Genomic DNA, 20,734 nt, shown 5'->3' with positions numbered 1-20,734 from the left:
TGTCCGATAGAGATAAAGGGAAGCTATTGATGCAGCTGGCCGTCCACCTGCCCGGAAGAGAGCTTGAGAAATGGAGCTGACGGGAGCATGGCACTGGGTGCTGGGGACAGACAAAGCCCGATTGTTCGAAGGCCCTTTCCCCACAGCGCCTGGGTCCACACCACAGCCTGGGGCAGGGGCGGGTACCAGCTTGGTGACACACGCTTTCTTGCTGGCTGGTTCTGCTGTGTCTCGCGAGGACACTGAGGTTCTCCAGCACCCACAGAGGGACTTACAGGCAGGTGCGTGAGTCACCCCAACCCCACTGAACCCGTGGGGCCTGGTTCCCAGTGCCCAAGGGTGCTGAACCCAAGAGTGACAGCCTGCAGGCCCCAGAACACGTGAGAGGTGGGAGTCCAGGAGGACAGGGGGTTCTGTGTGTTTGCCTGGGACGCAGGCATTTGGGTCCTCAGATCCTTTCTTTCTTTCTTTCTTTTTAAATTAATGAATTTATTTTTATTTATTTATGTTTTGGCTGCACTGGGTCTCTGTTACTGCCTGCGGGGTTTCTCTAGTTGCGGCGAGCGGGGGTTACTCTTCGTTGCGGTGCGCGGGCTTCTGACTGCGGTGGCTTCTCCTGTTGAGGAGCACGGGCTCTAGGCACGCGGGCTTCAGTAGTTGCAGCGCGCAGGCTCAGTAGTTGTGGCGCACGGGCTTAGTTGCTCCACGGCGTGTGGGATCTTCCCGGGCCAGGGATCGAACCCGTGTCCCCTGCATTGGCAGGCGGATTCTTAACCACTGCGCCACCACGGAAGCCCCTCAGATCCTTTCTTGCTCAAGGACCTAGAAGTCTAGGAACTGAGGAGAACAAGCTTCTGCCTTTCCTTCCTTTAGATCCAGGTGTGCAGACTCCCAGCTCCTTTCTCCTTGAAGGTCCGGAATACTCAGCCCCCAGCCCCCTCCTCCCTCAGACCTGGGAACCCGGGCCCCCAGTGCACTCAGGGACCTGCACTGCCCTCCCTGGAAGCCGGGGTCGGGGAGCCATCAGGCGGGGAGCTGTGGGAGGGTGGGAGGAATATGCGTGGGAGGCCTGGGTGAGGAGGAAAAGGGCGGGTCCCCCTCCTGCCTCGGGAACCCGGGGAGGCAGAGATTAAAAGGACACACCAGGAGCATCTGAGGACAGGACCAGTGTCTTCCGGGAGGGCCAGGGAGCTCAGGGTGTCTGTCTGCCAGGCCCTGGGCGCCACAGCCCCTACATCCTCTGCTTTCTGCCCTCCGTCTCTGACTCTCGAGGCGTCCTCTGTGTTTTCAGCATCACTTCTCTCTCCGCGGTTCCCTGCATTTCTGACTCTCTGTCTGTCTCCCTTTCTGTCTGCCTGTGACACGTACTGTCCCTGCCCCCAACCCAAGAGTCGACCCCCAGGCAGCCGGCCCCCAGCAGGTAAGATCACACCTCCCACCAGAACCTACAGCTGTGGGGTTGAGCAACAGGTAAGCACTGAGCCAAAGGGAGGAGGAGAAATCCCACAGAGGGAAGAACGTCAGGGGCCCTCCCTCCTCCTGTTACTAAGCAGGCAGACTGAAGCCGAGGACAGAAAAATCATGTGAGGTGCGCGTGAGCAGCGGGTTCTGGGTCCTCCCTGGCACCCGCCTCCGGGGGACCCTCAGATGGAAGACATGGGTCAGGGAGACAAGAAATCAAGAGGCTAAATGGGGAAGACAGAAGTCAAGGCTCAAGAGAGCAGGGCAGGCCGGGGAGGAAGGGGAAGAGGAGGCGGGTGGAGAGGGAGGAGACTGGGCGAAGTCTGAGGCCGGGACTCATGGAGCACTTGGCTTCCCTTCTCAGGAATGGCCATGAAGACGCTGATTGTAACACTGATTCTGGTCGCTGCAGGTAGGCCAAAAAGGGAGGGGCAGGGGGCTCTTTGGGCATGGGGTGGGGGTAGTTGATGGGGAAGAGATTGGAACTGGGATGGGGATACACATGAGGATGGAGGGGGGTGGGTTTCAAATGAGGAAGACACAGGCGTTAAATTAGGGACGAGGGATGCAGATGGGGAAGGGGTGGGAGGTGGCCGTGAAGATGGGGAAGGGTTTGAGGATGAGCTTGGCTTGGGAGATGGGGTTAGAGACGGGGAAATTGCCTGGAGGTGGGGTTAAAGGTAAGAACGCTTAGGGATGGCTTTGGGGATGGGGATGGGGATTGAGATGAAGAAGGGGTGGGTTTGAGGAAGAGTTTGAGGATGGGGTTGGTTTGGGGCAGGGGATGGAGAAGATCTTGATGATCAAGACAGCAATGGGGTTCACCTTGGGGGGAGGTACCTGATGTCTCCAGACCTTCTCTCTGACTCAGACCCTCCCTCCCTCAGCCCAGACAGAGGAACAGAATAAGGTGCTGCATGGTGGACCCTGTGAGCAGACGTCTCACCCCTACCAAGCTGCCCTTTACGCCTCAGGCCACTTGCTCTGTGGGGGGGTCCTCATTCACCCACTGTGGGTCCTCACCGCTGCCCACTGCAAAAAACCGTGAGTCTCCACGCTGTGAATGAGGAGTGGTTGCAATTAGACCCTGCGGGCGTCTTGCAGACTTCACACATCCCCCTGTCCCATCATGAGGCCATCTGATAACCAGGTTCAACTGGCCAGTATTTAATTGATTATTAAATACACTGCGGGGATATCGCAGTGAAGAAAACAAGAAAACTGCTGCTTTGATGAACTGACCTTCTACAGGGCCCTGTAGGGAGCGATGGAGTTAATTCTAAGCGCTGGGGGGAGCCACGTAGAATTTTAATCAGGGAAGCAGCATGATCTGATTTCCATTTTTAAAAAAACTCTGGAAAGTGAACTGGGCGGGGGATGAAGGGATGCACGTGGAGGCTGTCGCCATTGTCCTGAGATGGACCAGGATGGTGGCCCCGAGGATGGAGCGGAGTTGAAAACCCGGGGAGGGGTCCTGAGGCTGAGTCGGCAGGACTTGGTGGTGTGGAATGGGAGAGAAAGAGAACGAGCAGGGCTTGTCCGGGGAGGGGACTAGAACAACTGGCTGTTTGGATGTGTCTTTCTCTGAGTCGGGGGAGAAGGAAAGAGGAGCAGTTTGGATATGGGTGGGGGAGCATCAGACATTTTGTTTTAGCCAAGGTGAGTCTCAGGTACCTGGCTGGTGTTCAGGAAGGATGCCAGGCTGACTGCTGGCGCTCAGGGGAGAGGTCAGAGATGGAGGTAAACATTAAGGCTTGAAATACCACAAACAGGTGGTTATCTAAGGCTACGGGATGGGATGAGATCATCCAAAAAGTGGGCATAGATAGAGGACTGTAAAGGACCCAGGGCTAATCCTCAGGGCACTAATAACCACTAGTTTGATGAACAAGAACCACCATTTTTTTCCACGCTAACTATGGGCCACGTACCCAGGTAGGCAGTTTCTATACCTTTCCTGGAATCCCCCACAATAAGGGACTCTTGGCTTCTGAGGAAACTGAAGCTCAGAGAAGGAGCAAGTGTCACATCCCAGTGGGAGCTGGGAGAGACCCCAACAGGGGTCTCACCTTGCAGGGTCATGGACACAAGGACCCCCCCCCCAGGGTGGTCTCCCCCAAGCGCTGGTAAACCTGGCATCACTCCCACCATCCTCATTCATTCATTCAGCGCACATTGGCCAACAGCACCCACTAAGGGCCAGATCTGAGCTGGGCAGTGGGAATTCAGCAAAGACTCAGATGGGGAGATACCCAGAGTCTCTGCCCTCGGGGACGCAGGAGCAGAAAGGTGCAGGAAGACAGTTCTAGAATCCTCGACAAACCATACCATTACAAATGACTCTAAGTCCAATGAAGGCGAATAAACAGGGATGGTTCCATGAGAGAAAAGAACAGAGGTACCTACTTTCGATGGAAGAAGGCGTCCGGAAGGACTTTCTGATGAGATGAAATTCAAACTGAGGCATGGAAAATGAGAAAGGGGGCAGAGCAGCCAGGGCAGAGGAAACGCAAGGACCAAAGAAGTGGGAACACTGTGAAGAGTTCTAAGAAAAGAAAGTTACTGGTTCACTGAGGGTCAGAGGAGAGTGGGATAAGGCACTTGGGCTTTATTCTGAGGGTAATGGGGAGCTATGGAAAGTTTCTGAGCGAGGGAGTAATGCTTTGATCCACTTCACAAACATTTATTGAACACCTATCCTACGCCAGACACTGGTCTAGGCACCGAGGAGGATGTATCTGCCTAAAGCAAAAATCCCACCTTGATATTCTAGAGCTGTGTCATCTAATGCAGTAGCCATTAGCGACACATGGCCAATTCAATTCACATTCATAAAAATGAAACGAATTTCCAAATCCACTAGCCACACTTCAAGGGCTCAGTAGCCGCCCGTGGTCAGTGGTCACTGTTTCAAACAGTGCAGATAGAGAATATTTCCATCCTTACAGAAACTTCGATCGAATAGCACGGCTGTGGCAGAGGGAGACAGTAAAACAAGTACATATTTAACAATACGTATATAGTGTGTCAGATGGTGATGTTAGGTTCTCTGGTGGAAAGGAAACCAGGAGAGGGAGCTAAGACTTGCCTGTTGGGGTGGATACTTGCATTTTAATTGGGTCTTCAGGGAAGGCCTCACTGAGAAGGTGACATTTGAAGGAGGTGAGGGAGTGAGGCATGCAGATATCTGGGGGAAAGAGTTGCTGGCAGAGAGAACAGCCAGTGCAAAGGCCCTGGGGTGAGAGGATGACTATTGTGTTCAAGGAAAGGCAGGGAAGCCGGTGTGGCTGGAACAGAAGGAGAAGGGGGAGACTGGGAGATAACTGACAAGTGATGGGGACAGATTGTGCAGAACCTTGTAGGCCACAGTGAGAACTTTGGCCTTTATTCTGAGCAAGATGGGAGTCACAGGAGGGTTCTGAGCACAGGAGGGACAAAGCTGGCTTATATTGTTAAAATAGTTCTGGCTGCTTTGTGGAGGACAGACTATGGAGGGGCAAAGGTAGAAGCCAGGAGTCCAGTGAGACTGTAGTCCAGGTAAGAGATTATGGTGACTCAGACCAAGATGGCAGCAGTGGGAGAGGTGAGAAGTGGTCAGATTCTGGATATGCTTTGGAGAGACAAAAGGATTTCTGGACAGCTGGGAGGTGAGTCAAGAAATAAAGAGTCAAGGATAGCCTCCGGGTTATTCTGGAAGGATGGAGCTGTCATTTACTGAGCTGGAAAGACTGTGAGGGGAGAAGACCGGATGGTTCATGGTGTACCAGGCTACCCCACCTCCCACCATAGCCCCCTCTGGAGTCTCAGCTGCAGCCCAAGGGCCCCAGGTGAGACCCAGCCCTTCTCTTTCCCAGGAATCTTCAGGTCTACCTGGGGAAGCACAACCTTCAGCAAAGGGAGAGTTTCCAGGAGGAGAGCTCTGTTGTCCGGACTGTGGTCCACCCTGGCTACAACGCCGCCATCCATGACCAGGACATCATGCTGTTGCGCCTGTCACGTCCAGCCAAATTCTCTGCACACATACAGCCCCTGTCCCTGGAAAGTGACTGCGCAGCCAACCACACCAGCTGCCACATCCTAGGCTGGGGCAAGACGGCAGATGGTCAGTAGGGGGAGAATGATGCAGTTGACCCATCATCAATGGGTGATGGGTCATGGGGAGGCGGGTTAACGGTGAGAATCAATGGGGTAGTGTATGAGTGGGTGAAAGTTCAATGGGGAGGGGGGGCAAATATGGGAGTTGGGCCAATGAGTGAACAGCCAATGGAGAAAGTAGACCAACAGGTGAATGGTATGGGGATGTGGGCCATAAGATGAAGGGTCAATGAGGAGGGAGGGTCGCTGTGGAGACACTAATCAGGAAGGGGGCCAGTTGTCAAAAGGGACCAACCAGGATGCACTGATGATGAAAAAAGGATAAATGGAGGAGGAACTAATGGAAGAAGCAGGGGAGCCAGCTGAAAGATGTGAACTGAGAAAGCCAACAGTGTAGAGAAAGCTAATGGCGGAAGGGTCAATTGAGAAGAGTCAGTGGTCAAGAGGGGTCACTAGAAGAAGGACTAGAGGAGAAACAATAGATCAGCAGGAACCAGTGAGGGTAGGCCAGTGAGGGAAGGGCCATAAAGGAAAGGAGAACCAATGGGGGAGGATGAGGCCATTTAGGAAAGAAGCAGTGAGGGAGTAGACCTTTGGATGAAGGGCCAATAGAAGGGAGAACCAATGGGGAAAGAAGGGACCAGTTAGGAAAGGCCAAAAGTCAAGTGATGACCAATCAGGATGAGCCAATGGGCAAGAAGGGTCCAATGAAGGAGGATGGGCTATAACAGAGGAGGGACTAATAGAGGAAGAGGGTCTAGAGGTCAGCTGAACTACTGAAGAAGGTGGGACCAATGGAAACGAGACAAGTGAAGGCAGGAACTAAGAGAAGGAAAAACCAATAGGAAATGAGAACTGGTAGAGGAGGGGTAATTAGTGAGGAAGACAGGCCAATGTGAGGGAAGACTGATGGAAAGAGGGACCAATCAGGAGTCAGGCAATGGAAGTGGGTTTTGAGAGTGAGCGACAAATAGGAAAAAGGGAACCATTGGGAAATAGGGTCCAATAGGGGAGGGAGGATTTATAGGTGTTGGAGGATCGATGGGAAGGGTGGGTTGTGAAGTGATCCTGGCCCATCTCTCTTTGCAGGTGATTTCCCTAACATCATCCAGTGTGCATACCTCCACCTGGTGCCCCGTGAGGAGTGTGAGCGTGCCTACCCTGGCGAGATCACCCAAAACATGGTGTGTGCCGGGGATGAGAAGCTCGGGAAGGACTCCTGCCAGGTGAGGACGCCAGGACCCATCAGTTACATAGCCAAGGACAGAGATGGGCAGGAAGAGACAGATACACAGGCCAAACTAGAGCTTTACAGAGACAGGCTGGGTGAAAATCAGAGGCATGATAAGGGAGAGAGACTCAATTTGATACACAGAAACACAATCGGGGACAGGCAGAGATAAAAAGTCAGTCAGCAGAGACAGGAAATGCAGAGACAAAGATGGAGATGAAGAGATCAGGAACCACAGAGACACAGTAGGGAGACAGATGGTGCCAGGAGGCTGTCCCTGCTCCAACAGAATCCCCACAAGTTCTGCTTGGAAATAACCACACTGTGCAGAAGGGGGACCATAGCCGGGGAGAGACGGGGCTCCATCCCGACTCCCAAATACTTGGAACTTGGGTTTCTGCCACCATCGTCCATTGGATTTCTCCTTTTGGTGCCAAAACTGAGCCCTGTGCGTTGAAGGATCTGCAGAGACCAGCCAAGTGGGAGAAAGAGACAAAGAGAGAGAAAAGTGGTACACAGTGAGTTGGATGCAAAGAAAGGGCAGGCAGATGAGCCCCATTTCTGAGACCATCTGTCCTCTCTTTAGGGATCTCTGTGTTTCTGAGTCTCCCTCAGTCTCTTCTATTTCCCTATCTGTGACTTTGTGTCTGTCTGTCTCTCTCTCTCCGTATGTGTGTCTTTCTCTCCATCTCTGAATGTCTTTCCCCCTCTCTACATGTCTCTGTGTCTCCTTCTGTCCGGCTTTCCTTCTCTGCGAGCCTGTATCTGACTCTGTCCCTCTTTAACCACAGGGTGATTCTGGGGGTCCGTTGGTGTGTGGCGACCGTCTCCGAGGCCTTGTGTCATGGGGTAACGTCCCCTGCGGATCCAAGGAGAAGCCAGGCGTCTACACCGACGTCTGCAGATATGGCCACTGGATCCGAAAAACCATTCAGGCCAACTGATCCTGATAGGTGACCTGCACTTCTTGACCTTCCCCCACCTGCCCAGACCCGACCCTTAATGCTTAATACAAGTGATGACACCACAGCACGAGTCCTCCCTGATTTTGCTCCAGTCCCATCCTTGCATCACGAAGAGTGACGGGAACACCAGCTAAGGTCTCAAGCCTGCCACTAAGAGATACAGGAAAATCCCTTGCAAGCACCTCTCCCTCCCCAATTATTCCACGGGCTCGACTTCTTCCTACAGAGAAGGGGTCCCCAGTCTGGCCGAACCTGAGTTGGGCTCCCAGCTCCCCCACTTGCTTAGCCGTGCAACCGTGGGAGTGCCTTCCTTCAGTGCATAGATTTTCTCATCTCTAAAATAAGGATAATAATCGTATATCCCTCATAAGGCGGTGGCTACGTTGTTGGGGAGATTCAAGGCTGTAAACACGTGAAACACATACCGCGGTGCCTGGCACACCCGTGTGAACAATAAAGAGTGAATTTTATTATTAGTGGTACTTTTTGCTTTTATCCCACCTCTGCCTCTCTGAAGCCCAGATATCCTTAGTTCCCTTTTACAGCCCAACTTGCTTTTTCTCCTCCCTGGGAAGACATCCTTGTCTCCTCCACCTAGCTAGCCCTGAGGGGTGGCTTTCTCCACTAAACTCCCTCTGTAGCAGCAAAAGCAGGGCGATGAGAGGGCTGGGAGGCCACTGTGTGTGGGTAAGAGTGATGGGAGGTAAAGAGAGCAGGGTCCACATCCCAAAAGACCACAGACTCCAGGTTGAGAGGCTAGGGCTTCTCCTGAGAGCAGTGGGGAGCCATGGAAGGGATGAGAGCAGAAGCAGCTCTGGGGCCATGTGCGGATGGACCAGAAAGAAGAAACCAGAGGCCAGGGGGGAGTAGAAGTGATGGTGCAGGGAGAGAAGATGAGGGCTGAGCAGGGGCTGGGGCTGGGACAGCTGGAAGGGGGGCTGAATATAAATTCGCCGTGTGGAGAAGTCTGGGTGGGTGGCATACTCAAGATGCTAATGACCGGTAGAAAAGTCTGGGAGTGTGAGAACATCTGCTGTGATCCAGAGATGGCAAATCATCCAGGTTGGTGGGGGCTGGGGTTTGAGGCCAGAGAAATAGGTGACGTGGCTGGGAAAGTAGGTCACTGGAACATGGCGTTGGGCCCTGAGTACAAGGCAGAAGCACTTGACCTTGATCCTGAGGGCCTTGAGAAAAAGAAGGACAGGGTCAGATGTGGGTATTTGAAAGATCTCACTGCAGTCCATTTGAGGAGAGGGGGATGGGCAGGGAGGTGTAGAGACTGGAGGCTCTCCCCAAAAGGAGGGGGGCAGACAGGCAGAACTGGGTGAGGACCCAGGCTTCTACATGCTTTCTGGGGTTCTTCCACCCACGTGCACCGCGCGTGATCCCACACTGATGCAGGCACGCCTATCCCCAAGCCCCAGGTCTGTCCCTGTCCTCAGAGAGGCCTTCCTCTCTTGACCCCCACTGCACCATCTCCAAGAAAGACAAAACGCCATCTAAGCCAGGCATCCTCCCAGGAAGACGAATGGGACAGTAAGTGGCTCCCCAGAGAAAGGGAAAAGAGGGTCCAACATGGGAGCTGAAGTTTCGAGCAGAGAAATATTTAGGAACAGAGGGAGAATCAGACACAACGGTCCATTTGCTTCACAAACATTTATCGCAACCTTATTTTTGCCCAGCATAGAGTAGAACGAAGCTGGAAATCGTTACACAGAGCGGCCACACCATAGGAGATATTCAAAGTCAGTCATGTGTCATTTTATGATAGAAGAGCTATGCGGTCCAAAGACAGAGGCAGTATATGAAAAGAACAGTGTCTCTCGAGTCTAAAGGTCTTTAGATTTGAGAAAAAGCACACTTAGATGCTTCAAGAACCAAAGAAAGGTGAAATTTTATGAAGGTGAAATTTACCAAAGGTGAAATTTTTGCGATGGGAGGGAGTAATTGACTTTTTATGAGTACATGAAAATATTAAGTCACGTGATGGCCCGGGCCCACCTTGACCAACCCCTTTTAGAAGTTATGAAGAATAAACAGGGGCATGAAATTCACTGGGATCACCAGGAAGAAGCCAATCAATGAACATCCAGACCCAAATCAACTTCCGTTAACTGAGAGGAAATCATCTTCCTTAATGGATACTAACAATAATAACAGAGAGGTAACATGGTTTGCCCAAAGTCTCGAAGACAGTAGGTGGTCAAGTCAGAATTGAATGCCGGGGGGCTGGCGCCAGAGTTTGGGGTCCTAACTGCTCTGCTAACATCTTCTTCCAATTCTGATAATGTTTTCAAAATGAGCATGGAAATGTTTGAAGGCCCGGCCCTTAACATGCATATTGTTGGAAGCAGAATCTCTGCACGTTTGGTGTTGAAGGTGTTTGTATGTCTACTAGAATTTTATCTACTGTGGGGAGAGTCTTCTGACTTCAACTTGGAATGGGTCATTGCCCTGTGATTTTTAAGTTAGGGTCATCCCAACTTTATATTCAGTGTTGAGATACTTGAAAGAATGCAATGTTGATCATATTTTTTAAAATATTTATATATTTTAAAATATTTATATATATATTTATATTTTAAAAATATTTATATACACTTATTTATTTGGCTGTGCCAGGTCTTAGTTGCAGCACGCAGGATCTTAGTTACGGCATGCAGGATCTTAGTTACAGCATGCAGGCTTTTGATTGCAGCATGTGGGATCTAGTTCACTGACCAGGGATCGAACCTGGGCCCCCTGCATTGGGAGTGCAGAGTCTTAACCACTGGACCACCAGCGAAGTCCCAGTTGATCATACTTATAAGTAAAATATACATAGATGTATAAATTTATTTACATGCTCTGGAAGGTTTGCCTAAAAACTGAAGGACTTCCAGAAGAGATGGAGTGTGTTGGTTTTAGAAATGTAGTTTTTAAATGCTTGAAGATATTTAATTAACTAGTTTGTAAATGGGACCCAACATTATTATAAAGACTTACCTCATTTGCTGTGCAAAAGTTTTTAAGTTTGATTAGGTCCCATTTGTTTATTTTTGTTTTTATTTCTCTTGCCTTGGGAGACTGACCTAAGAAAACATTGGGGGCTTCCCCGGTGGCTCAGTGGCTAAGAATCCGCCTGCCAGTGCAGGGGACACGGGTTTGAGCCCTGGTCTGGGAAGATCCCACACGCCGCGGAGCAACTAAGCCCATGTGCCACAACTACTGAGCCTGTGCTCTAGAGCCCGCGAGCCACAACTACTGAGCCCGCGTGCCACAACTACTGAAACCCGCGTGCCTAGAGCCCGTGCTCCGCAGCAAGAGAAGCCACCGCAATGAGAAGCCCGCGCACCGCAATGAAGAGTAGCCTCCGCTCGCCAAAACCAGAGAATGCCTGCGCGCAGCAACGAAGACTCAGTGCAGCCAAAAATAAATAATAAAGAAAATAAATAAATTACAAAAAAAGACTCAGCCATATCCTTATAAAAAGAAAAAAGAAAACATTGGTACGATTTGCTGTACAGCAGAAATTAACACAACTTTGTAAATCAACTATACTTCAATTAAAAAAATTAAAACGCAAAACGAAAACAAAAACCAACAACAAAACCCTTCCTGTAATCAAAACACATATTTGGAATAAAAAGGTTTGTAAGCTAAACTTAAAAGACTGTAGGCTTAAAAGAAGTAGGCTGCCGGATTTGTCACCTTCATGCATGAAATATTCATTGCAATCGCCAAAACAAACCCCAGAATTTTATGTTTTTAAGTTTTTTTCCCTATACACTGAAACGAGTCTCAGGGCTCTAAAACCTCCCATTCAACAGGCGCCGGCTTACAGAAGTGAACAAGACAGCTTTGCTTTTGCCCTCAAGGAATGGAGCTCTGCAAAGGCAGCATCTCCAGGCATGTTTGTCTATTTCTCTTCACAGACAGATCTGAGGCTGCAACACTGTAGATGCTCAGTAAATAGGTGTCAAAGGAGCCTTTGGCTCTTACATCCTGGCGGAGACAGAGACTTGGAGACACAGAGATGGATGCGTATGGGGGCAGACAGAAAGAAGAGCTGGAATGCATAAGAGGTCAGAAGAGGCAGCCCTGGGTGGCCCAGGAACCGGGGAGGGAGGAGACACCTTTTGGGTTCCCTACCCAGTGCCCCATTTCCCAAGAGGCCGGGAGCCACCCACCCCCTAGCCTGGCCTCTTGGTCTCTTTCCCCATTGACAGGTGGCCCTGCCCAAATCTCACCCACGCCTGGCTGTGTCAGACAGGCTGTGTAAGGCACCTGCCGGGGGGCCTAGACTGGATCCCCGCCCCTTTCTGCCCGGTGGCCCTGGTCACAGGGTGAGGGGCAGAGAAGGGGTTGAGGGGGTGTCCATCAGCAAAGTGGCCAGAGTCTTCCTGGCCCAAACGGGGGGTGAGGGAGATAGAGGAACAGAAAGACACAAAGATACACATACTCAGAGCCAGTGACAAAGGGCGGGGGGGGGGGGAGGAGAAGGAGAAGAAAGAAGAAGAAGAGGAAAGCGAAGAAGATGATGCAGGGATAGAAACAGAGAATAGGGAGACAGAGAAGGGTAGTGTCACAGAGAAAAGAGAGATAACAGAAAAGAAAAGATACAGGGGCTTCCCTGGTGGCGCAGGGGTTGAGAGTCTGCCTGCCAATGCAGGGGACGCGGGTTCGGATGCAGGGGACGCGGGTTCGTGTCCCGGTCCGGGAAGATCCCACATGCCGCGGAGCGGCTGGGCCCGTGAGCCATGGCCGCTGAGCCTGCGCGTCCGGAGCCTGTGCTCCGCAACGGAAGAGGCCACAGCAGTGAGGGCCCGCGTACCGCAAAAAAAAAAAAAAGAAAGAAAGAAAAAAGAAAAGATACAGAGAGAGACCCAGGGATGTAGAGAAAGAGAGATGAACTGAGAATCACAGCAACACATAAAGGGGCCTGAGGAAACTTTTGGGGTGATAGCTCATTATCTTGACTGGGGTGATGGTTGGAAGTGTGTGGGTCAGAACTCATCACACTGTACACATTAAATATGGTAGATTCATTGTGCCTCAGTTTTTCCACAATAAAGCTGTAAAAAAAAAAATACAGCAGAAAGAGACACTGGGTGGGCGCCTTATACGGAGAGAGACTCAGAAAGATTCCGAGGGAAGCGGAACACAGAGAGAAGGAAAGATGAGAAGGCGGGCGGAGGGAGGTAGAATGAGTGAAGGCACGGGGAAGACAGAAAAACACTTGCGCCAAGGGCGCCCCAGAGCTGGTGAGACGCCAGACCTCCGGAGACCCCTCCGCATCCCGGGGCCAGGGAGGTAGGGAGTGGCCTTCGGGACTGGGTAGGGGGTGCTCTGGGGGTGGAGATGGGGGGAGGCCGGAGGAGTGGTTGCTAAGGCCCGGCAGGGCGCCTCACGCCCCAGGGATCAGTGGGTCGTTATAACCCAGGCCGGGTGCCGGGAGCGGAGGCGTAGGCGGCTGCAGGACAGCGGCGGCGGCGCTGGGAGCGGGTTCCCCCACCCGCTACCTGGGGGACGTGGCAGGTGAGGGCTGGGGAGGCGGGGCATAGGAAGGGAGAGATGTCTTTGCGTTGGCTCTGGTCTGGGATGCATCCCCCATCCTCTTTCCATCCTCTCTCGGAGACTGGAGGATGCTGGATGTTGATTCTTTTGAAGTCTATAAGCCCTGAGTCTCAACTCATCTCAGCGCTCTGGGTGGGCCATGTCCTCGTGGTCCGTCTCTGCTCTGAGAAACAGGGAAGGGAAGAAGGTGGGGGTGGGTAAGGGTTCCCAGAATCACCTGGGCCTCCCTACTCTCTTTTCCTCCCCGCCCCACCCCCGCCAGGTGCAATGACCTTGGCTACAGCTGGACCCCTGGGCGCGGATGGTCGGTGCACTGATCACAGCACTGATTCCGGGGGTGACAGGTACCCAGAATCCCAGTGTGTGCACGCAGGGTAACTGTGCGTCGTGGGGCTGTCGGTGACTCTCTGTGTGGCACTGGGGGAACACATGTGACTGGTTATGGCTCCAAGGCTGGGTGAATGTGAGTCTGTCTTTACTTGTGATTGTGTGTGGCTGTATGACTGCTACCGTGTGTGTGTGTGTGTGTGTGTGTGTGTGTGGTGCCTTTTCCCATACTGAGTGACCGTCGGTGACAGGTGTGACTACTCTTTGAGGCTGTAGATGGGATTGTGTGACCGGGTGTTTGTGCATTTAGGATGGTGTGTGTGTATCACTGACTGTGAGTGTTACCGTGTGTGGCTTTGTGTATGTGTGCCTGCTGGTTTCTGTCCCTGTGTGACAGGATTGTGTGTGACAAAAGTGCTTGGCACCGTGAAGATGTGTGGCTAGGTGCCTTCGGGTAGCCGTTTGTGATTGTGTGATTGTGGCTGGGTGCAGGATTTTGTGTGGCTCTCTTTGCAAACACGTGGCTGCTTGAGGGTCTATGTACGGGTGACTGTGTGTGACTGTGTGGCTGTAGGGGCTGTACGTGCGATGGTGCAGCGCTGTGCGTGTGTGTGGAGCGCCCATCCCTCCTGTGACAGACTGAGCGTGCAGAAGAGGCTGTCACCACGAGACAGTGGCTGTGTGAAGGTGGATGACGCTAGGTCACTTGCCCTGTGTCATGCTTGGTCCACTGAGTCTAACCTTGTCACATGCCACCACGCTGTGTGCGGAAGTGAGTGGCAGTCTCTACCCGTCTGCACACGAGGCATATATACACAGGTCACTAAAACACTGTGTGTGAGCGAGTGAGATCACGTAAGGCTGCCCCCGAATGTGTGTACCTGGGAAGCGTGTGTACCGCGAGGCAGAGCTGCGTGTGTAACTGTCCCTATGGGGACGACGCACGCCTCCCTGTGTAACTGTGCGTGTGCACGTCTGTGACAGCCGTTGTGTGCCTGTTTCTTGGACTGTGTGCATAAATGAAGACAGCAGCAAGGGTTTCACTTGTCGGGGTCCTCAGCAAGGATATAAACAAGTGAACGCGTGAACAGACGATGGGGGAACCGGTGATGGGGTAGGATATCTATGCCCCTATCTGCAGGTTTGTGTGAGGGAGAAGGGCAGGATAATTCAGGAGGCACATTTGTGTTCGAGAATTCGTAAAATAGCTCTGCTCTCCACCCCCCACCCCACGGGAGCCCCACCCCAGTCTCAGCACTTTTCCTGGTTCTGCTCCTCCAACTCTGGCCCAGCCCACAAGCTCTGACTCTGCCGCTTTTCCCCATCCATACCCCAAGTCCAGACTCTCTATCTACAGTCAGGGATCCTTGAGCTGTGCCCCTCCCCCAAGAAAGGCCCAGCCTCTTTGGCTCTCCTCCTTTGGGCCAGGATCCACCTCCTGCCCTGACCACAGCTCCTAGAACCCGGCCCCTGCCTCTTCTCCCAAAGCCAGGGCTCTTTATAGGATCGACTCCTCCGCAGGACGCTGGCCTTGGCCCTGCCCAAGTCGATTTCGAGCCCCTCCCACATCTCAGGCTCTGCCGACTCCAGCCCAGACCCCATTCGCTAAGGCTTGACGCCCCCCACCCTCACTTCTTAAAACCAGGTCCCGCCCCTACAGCCCTGCCCGCCCGCCCCCGCCCCCGCCCCGCCCCGCAACAAAAGCGCCCCTCGGGGGTCAGAATTCCTCGGGCTGGTCTCGCCTCTGGATTATAAGCCCCGCCCCCGAGTCCGAGCCCCGCTCCCGAGCTCTGTTTCCGGCAACCCCCCCACCCCTATTTTCTGCCCCCAGAGCCTGTTCTCACAAATGATGTTGCTTCCTGCGACGACTCCTCTGCCGTCGGGCCCTCCGGGAGCACCCAGGACCTCGGACCTGGGGCCGGGGAGGACACCCGGGCGTCTGACGGCACCAGCAGCCGCCTCGTGAATGGGACCGACTGCGAGAGGCCCAGCCAGCCGTGGCAGGGTGCGCTGTTGCTGGGACCCAACAAGCTGTACTGCGGGGCCGTGTTGGTGGACTCGCAGTGTCTGCTCACGGCTGCCCACTGCCGAAAGCAGTGAGTGGGGGCTCCGAGAGGAGGGCTGAGGGGGGAAGGTTGGATGGGGGATGGGGCAGGGCGGTGGGGGGATGGGGCATGGCGGTGGGGGGGATGGGACGGGGATGAGGAAGCAGGGGGAGGTAGAGCTGGGGAGGAGAGCTGGGGTGGGGATGGGGTTAGATTGGGGAGGAGGTTGTGGTACTGGCTGGGAGTTAGGGGTGAATTGGATTCGGGGCTAGGATTGCAAATGCTGGATGGTTAGGAATAGAGATGTGATTTGGTTTGGCTTTGGAACTGGAGGTGGGATGGGAGGTGGGATGGGACAGGATGAGGATGGAGCTGGATTAGAGAGAGGAATGGGATTGGAGAGGGCTGAATTTGAAGTTGGGAATGCATATGTTGATGATTTGGAGGTGGGTAGAAGATTGGGGCTGGGGTTAGGGTGGGGTTTGGAGGTCGATCAATGAGTTGGATTTGGGTTTGGTCATATGCTGATGGTTTGGGATGAAGATAGAATTAGGTTTGGCTCTAGAATTAGTGGTCGGTGGAGATTGGGATGGAGCGGAGATAAAAATGGAATGGGGATAGGGTGGGGCTTCAGAATAGATGTAGGATGGAAGATGGGGTTTGGATTAGGGTTATGGGTGGGGTTGGAGATGGTTGGCTTTGAGGCTGGGCATGGTTAGTTAGAGCTGGGGTTGAGACTGCATATGTGGGTGGTTTCTGTGTGGGGAGAGGATTAGGGTTAGCGCTGGGGAGGGGATGGAGATGGGTTTGGAGTTGTGACTGGGATGGGGATAGGCATGGGGTTGAAGAGAAAGATGGTGCCGGGGATGGATTTGTGGATGGGGTGAGATTGGGGTTGTGAGCAGGTTTGGCATTGGGGTTGACATTGGATATGGGGGTAAGGACCAGAGTCGGTCGAGATTGGCACCATCTTCCTCAGAGTTTTCAGAATCCGTCTTGGCCACCATTCCCTGTCACCCATCTATGAATCCAGGCAGCAGCTGTTTCAGGGGATCAAATCCATCCCCCACCCTGGCTCTTCCCACCCCGGCCACTCCAATGACCTGACGCTCATCAAACTGAACAAAAGAATCTGTGAGGCTCAACACGTCAGGCCATCAACGCCTCCCATTGTCCATCCGCTGGGACCAGCTGCTTGGCGTCTGGCTGGGAAACGACCAGCAGTCCCCAGGGGGAGTGTCCAGGTCTCTTCCGCTGCCCACCTGTGTCTGCCTTCTCCCCCTCTCTGTCTCTGAGCACTCTGCCCCTTCCCATCGTCCTCCAGCACTCACTGTGGCCCTTCCCCAAAGTCCTCCAGTGCTTGGACATCACCGTGCTAAGTGAGGACAGGTGCAAGACGGCCTATCCAAATCAGATAGATGACACCATGTTCTGTGCTGGTGACCAGGCCGGCAGAGACTCCTGCAAGGTAAGGCTAGAGACTTCTCCATTCATTCAGCAGACACACACTGAGACCAACCATGTCACCTGGAGCCTTGCTATGTGCTGGGGACCCTGCGATGATCAGATCGGTGCTCACAGAGCTCATTCTGGAGCAGTGCTGTCCAGTAAAAATATAATGTGAGCCTTACGAGTAATTTTATTTGTTTTTTGTGGGGTTCCCCCCCCCCCACTGTGGGGCATGTGGGATCTTAGTTCCATGACCAGGGATCGAACCTGTGCCCCCTGCTCTGGAAGCGCGGAGTCCTAACCACCGGACCGCCAGGGAAGTCCTTACATGTAATTTTAAACATTCCAGTAGCTACATGTAAAAAAAGTAAAAAACAGCTGAAATCGACTATTGTAATAATATACCCTATTTAATCCCATGTATCCCAAGTACCATCATTTCAAAAGGTAATTAATATAAAAGAATTATGAATGGAGTGTTTTACGTTCTTTTATTCTCATAGTAAGTCTTTGAAAGCCAGTGTGTATTTTTTTGGTTGTTTTTGTTTTATTTGTTTTTTCTTCTTTTTCTATTTTTTCCTTGTGTGTTTGTTTTTGGTTTGTTCGTGCCAATGAGTATTTTCACACTGACAGCATATCTCAGTCTGGACTAGCCATGTTTCAGTGCTCAAGGGCCCCACGTAGCTAATGGCCACTGGTCTCAAGGGAGAGATCAAGGCTGTGTTGTATAGAAGGGCAGGATGTGCCCTGAATAGAGATGTCACATCTAAGGGCCACCCTTCATACAATATACATCGCAGTTTTGTCTTAGTTATTTGGGCACATTTCAGGCAGATGCAGTCTGAAGTGTCTCATTCCCATAAAATCTGTGGTGTGAAAGCTTTCTGGCAAATGCGAGTAAAATGTCTTAAGGAAGGAAAACAGAAACCCATGGTCGGTATTTTTAAACGAAAATATTTAATAGAGAGGATGGATCACAAAGGTGTTGGAATAGCAAAAAGGTTAAAAAAAAATCCTATGGTCAGGAAACTGCATAAACAGGGTAATTTCAGAGAGTGGTAAGGGCTGTGCAGGAAATAAAACGTAGTTTTATGAAAGCAAGTGATGGGGGGCAGTATCTGGAAGGGTGATTGGGACGGCCTCAAAGAGGTGGCATCGGAGCAGAGATTGAATGACACAAAGGAGCAGCCTTGCAAAGGTTAAGGGCAAGAAAAGCATGTGCAAAGGCCCTGAGGCAGGGAGGAGTTCGGCTGATTCAAAGAATAAAAAAAGAGCCAGCGTGTTCGGGGGACAGGGGTCGAGGCTGGACAGATGAGTGGGACCCAATGTCCAGCAAATATTTCTTCATCCCCAGTACGGACCTTCTTTGTATTCTCACGGGAGCTTTATTTGTTGAGGATGACAGAAATTAAACTGTTACAGCTCAGGACGCTTCCCTGTATTCAGGTCCCGGAAGGGTCTAGAGGAATGTAAATTAACAAGCTCTCTGCTGGCAGGATGTATGTTTCAGTAATCTTGGTGTTTAGTAAGCTGTGGGCTCAGACAGCACTCCAGTCCCATTCTGATGGCTGGGAAAATCTCCCCACCCACCCCACTCACCCCCGCAAATCTCACAAATGTGACAGTTGCAGCAACTCCCCAGATCTCCCAATTTAATCTGTGTCCCCACTTAACATTGGAAGCACCCACATCCGGAGAGAGGGATGGGTGGAGGGGTTTTTATCGGAAGAAGGCAAATCTGACTTGGATGTCAGCATTTTAAACCACTAGCCTTTCTGTAGCCAAGGGTAGCACCTTGCTTTTCTTTCCCTAGACCTCCAGTGGCTTTTTCATACCAGAGTGTGGTCTGGGTGTGGCCGCTAAAAGCAAGAAATAATAACAATACTACTAATACTATAACACTAATAGCAGTTAGCTAATTGCCACTCTTTTTTTTTAATTTTATTTATTTAAAAATTTTTTTTTTAATTTTTGCTGTGTTGGGTATTCATTTCTGTGCGAGGGCTTTCTCTAGTTGCGGCAAGCGGGGGCCACTCTTCACCGCGGTGCGCGGGCCTCTCACTATCGCGGGCTCTCTTGTTGCGGAGCACAGGCTCCAGAGGTGCAGGCTCAGTAGCTGTGGCTCACGGGCCCAGCCGCTCCGCAGCATGTGGGATCTTCCCAGACCGGGGCTCGAACCCGTGCCCCCTGCATCGGCAGGCGGATTCTCAACCACTGCACCACCAGGGAAGCCCCCAGACACTCTTTTAAGTGTTTCCGATGCATCCGCTCAATTTACTCATTTAACCTTTATTATTAACTCTATTTTACAGACGAGTAGCCAAGGCTCAGAGCAGTTAACTACCTTCCGAGCAAAAGAAACTGCAGGGATGTGGAACGAGGGCGAACAAAACATGATGAGAGAAAGGTTGAAATTTAGCGATCGGGGCAGCTAAGCTTTTTTTGCCTGGGGAAGAGTGTCTGCATTATAATGGGGAAGGAAGCCAGGTTGTAGGTATTTTGCGTCAACATAAATAAGAAATGACAGTAAAGAGTGCTGAATATTATTACAGAAGGGTAATTACAGGGAGCTATGGGGAATTAAGCACAGGCAACCTAAATTAGTCCAAGGGAGTGATTCTCAACCCCAGGGTAATTCTGACGCCCCAGGGCATGCATGGCAATGCCTGGAGATGTTTTTCGTCATTGTGACCGCTGTCTGGTGGGGAGGGAGGGGTTTCCTAGCCTGGAGTGGGTAGGGGGATGCTGCTGAATGCCTTACAAAGCACAGGACACCCTCCCACAGCAAAGAATCATCTGGTCCCAACGCCGGCGGCGCCCAGGTTGAGAACCCCTCACCCAGGGGCTGAGAACTGCCTCTCTGCAAAAGTGAGGTATACGTGCAAGGCGGATGGGTGTCAAGGACGGGTGAAGGGTGAGGAAGGGAAAGGAAGGGGTGTCCAGTAGGAGAAACACAATATTCAAAGGTTGGAGGGGAGAGCGAGAGAGAGAGAGAAGGAAGCACAGAGACACACAATGAGGAAGACAGACGGAAAAGAGGTTGGGGGCTGGGTAGACAGGGACAGAGGGGGTTTCCAAAGGGTGAACGTGGGGTGAGATATTAATATTCTCTCTCTGTGTCTCTTTTTACATGTGTCTCCCTCACTGTCATTGTCTGTGTCTCTATTCTTGCTGCCCTGGTCCTTCTTCATCTCTGTGACTCCCTCCCTCACCTCCCCACATCACCACCTCTCTGTGCCCCTCTCTCTCCTCCACAGGGTGATTCCGGAGGCCCCGTGGTCTGCAGTGGTTCCCTCCAGGTCCTTGTGTCCTGGGGAGACTTTCCCTGCGCCCAGCCCAGCAGACCCGGCGTCTGCACCAACCTCTGCCGGTTCTCCAAGTGGATCCAGGACACTTATCCAGTCTAATGCATAAGTCGTCCTAGGACCCGGCTTTCTGGCCTCCCTCGCCCCCTGAAGGGACCCCAACACTCCTTCCAGACACCACCTCCTTCCCCAAAATGTTGAGGTGGTTCATCTCTCCAGTGCCCCACCCCCAGTCTCCTGGAATCGAGGTCCCCCTTCCCGGACAGTGGATGGACAGGTCCTTCTGGTCGGATCCTGAAG

The 20,734-nt window shown here is 52.2% G+C and overlaps 2 protein-coding genes across 2 annotated transcripts; both read left to right on the top strand.

Moving 5' to 3' along the window:
• Window positions 1–1,827: 1,827 nt before the first annotated feature.
• LOC307178542 (kallikrein-6-like) lies at window positions 1,828–7,731 on the top strand (the record flags this gene model as incomplete). The annotated part of the gene is made up of 5 exons (XM_079906765.1): window positions 1,828–1,873; window positions 2,349–2,505; window positions 5,316–5,563; window positions 6,646–6,782; window positions 7,579–7,731. The coding sequence occupies 5 exons, from the start codon at window positions 1,828–1,830 to the stop codon at window positions 7,729–7,731; spliced, it is 741 nt and encodes a 246-aa protein (XP_079762891.1).
• A 1,151-nt stretch (window positions 7,732–8,882) lies between these two features.
• Window positions 8,883–20,543, top strand: KLK5 (kallikrein related peptidase 5; the record flags this gene model as incomplete). Its single annotated transcript, XM_079906663.1, is given in 11 exon segments — window positions 8,883–8,964; window positions 9,177–9,288; window positions 11,961–12,077; window positions 13,175–13,269; window positions 13,571–13,595; window positions 13,597–13,652; window positions 15,467–15,731; window positions 16,660–16,835; window positions 16,838–17,148; window positions 20,387–20,524; window positions 20,526–20,543. Coding segments are annotated over 11 exon segments (1,395 nt in total).
• Between the last annotated feature and the right edge of the window lie 191 nt (window positions 20,544–20,734).

Source organism: Stenella coeruleoalba (assembly GCF_951394435.1).
Source record: "Stenella coeruleoalba genome assembly, chromosome: 20".
Taxonomy (NCBI): domain Eukaryota; kingdom Metazoa; phylum Chordata; class Mammalia; order Artiodactyla; family Delphinidae; genus Stenella; species Stenella coeruleoalba.
The sequence above is the reverse complement of the archived record's forward strand: the minus strand, read 5'-3'. Positions and strand labels throughout refer to the sequence as shown.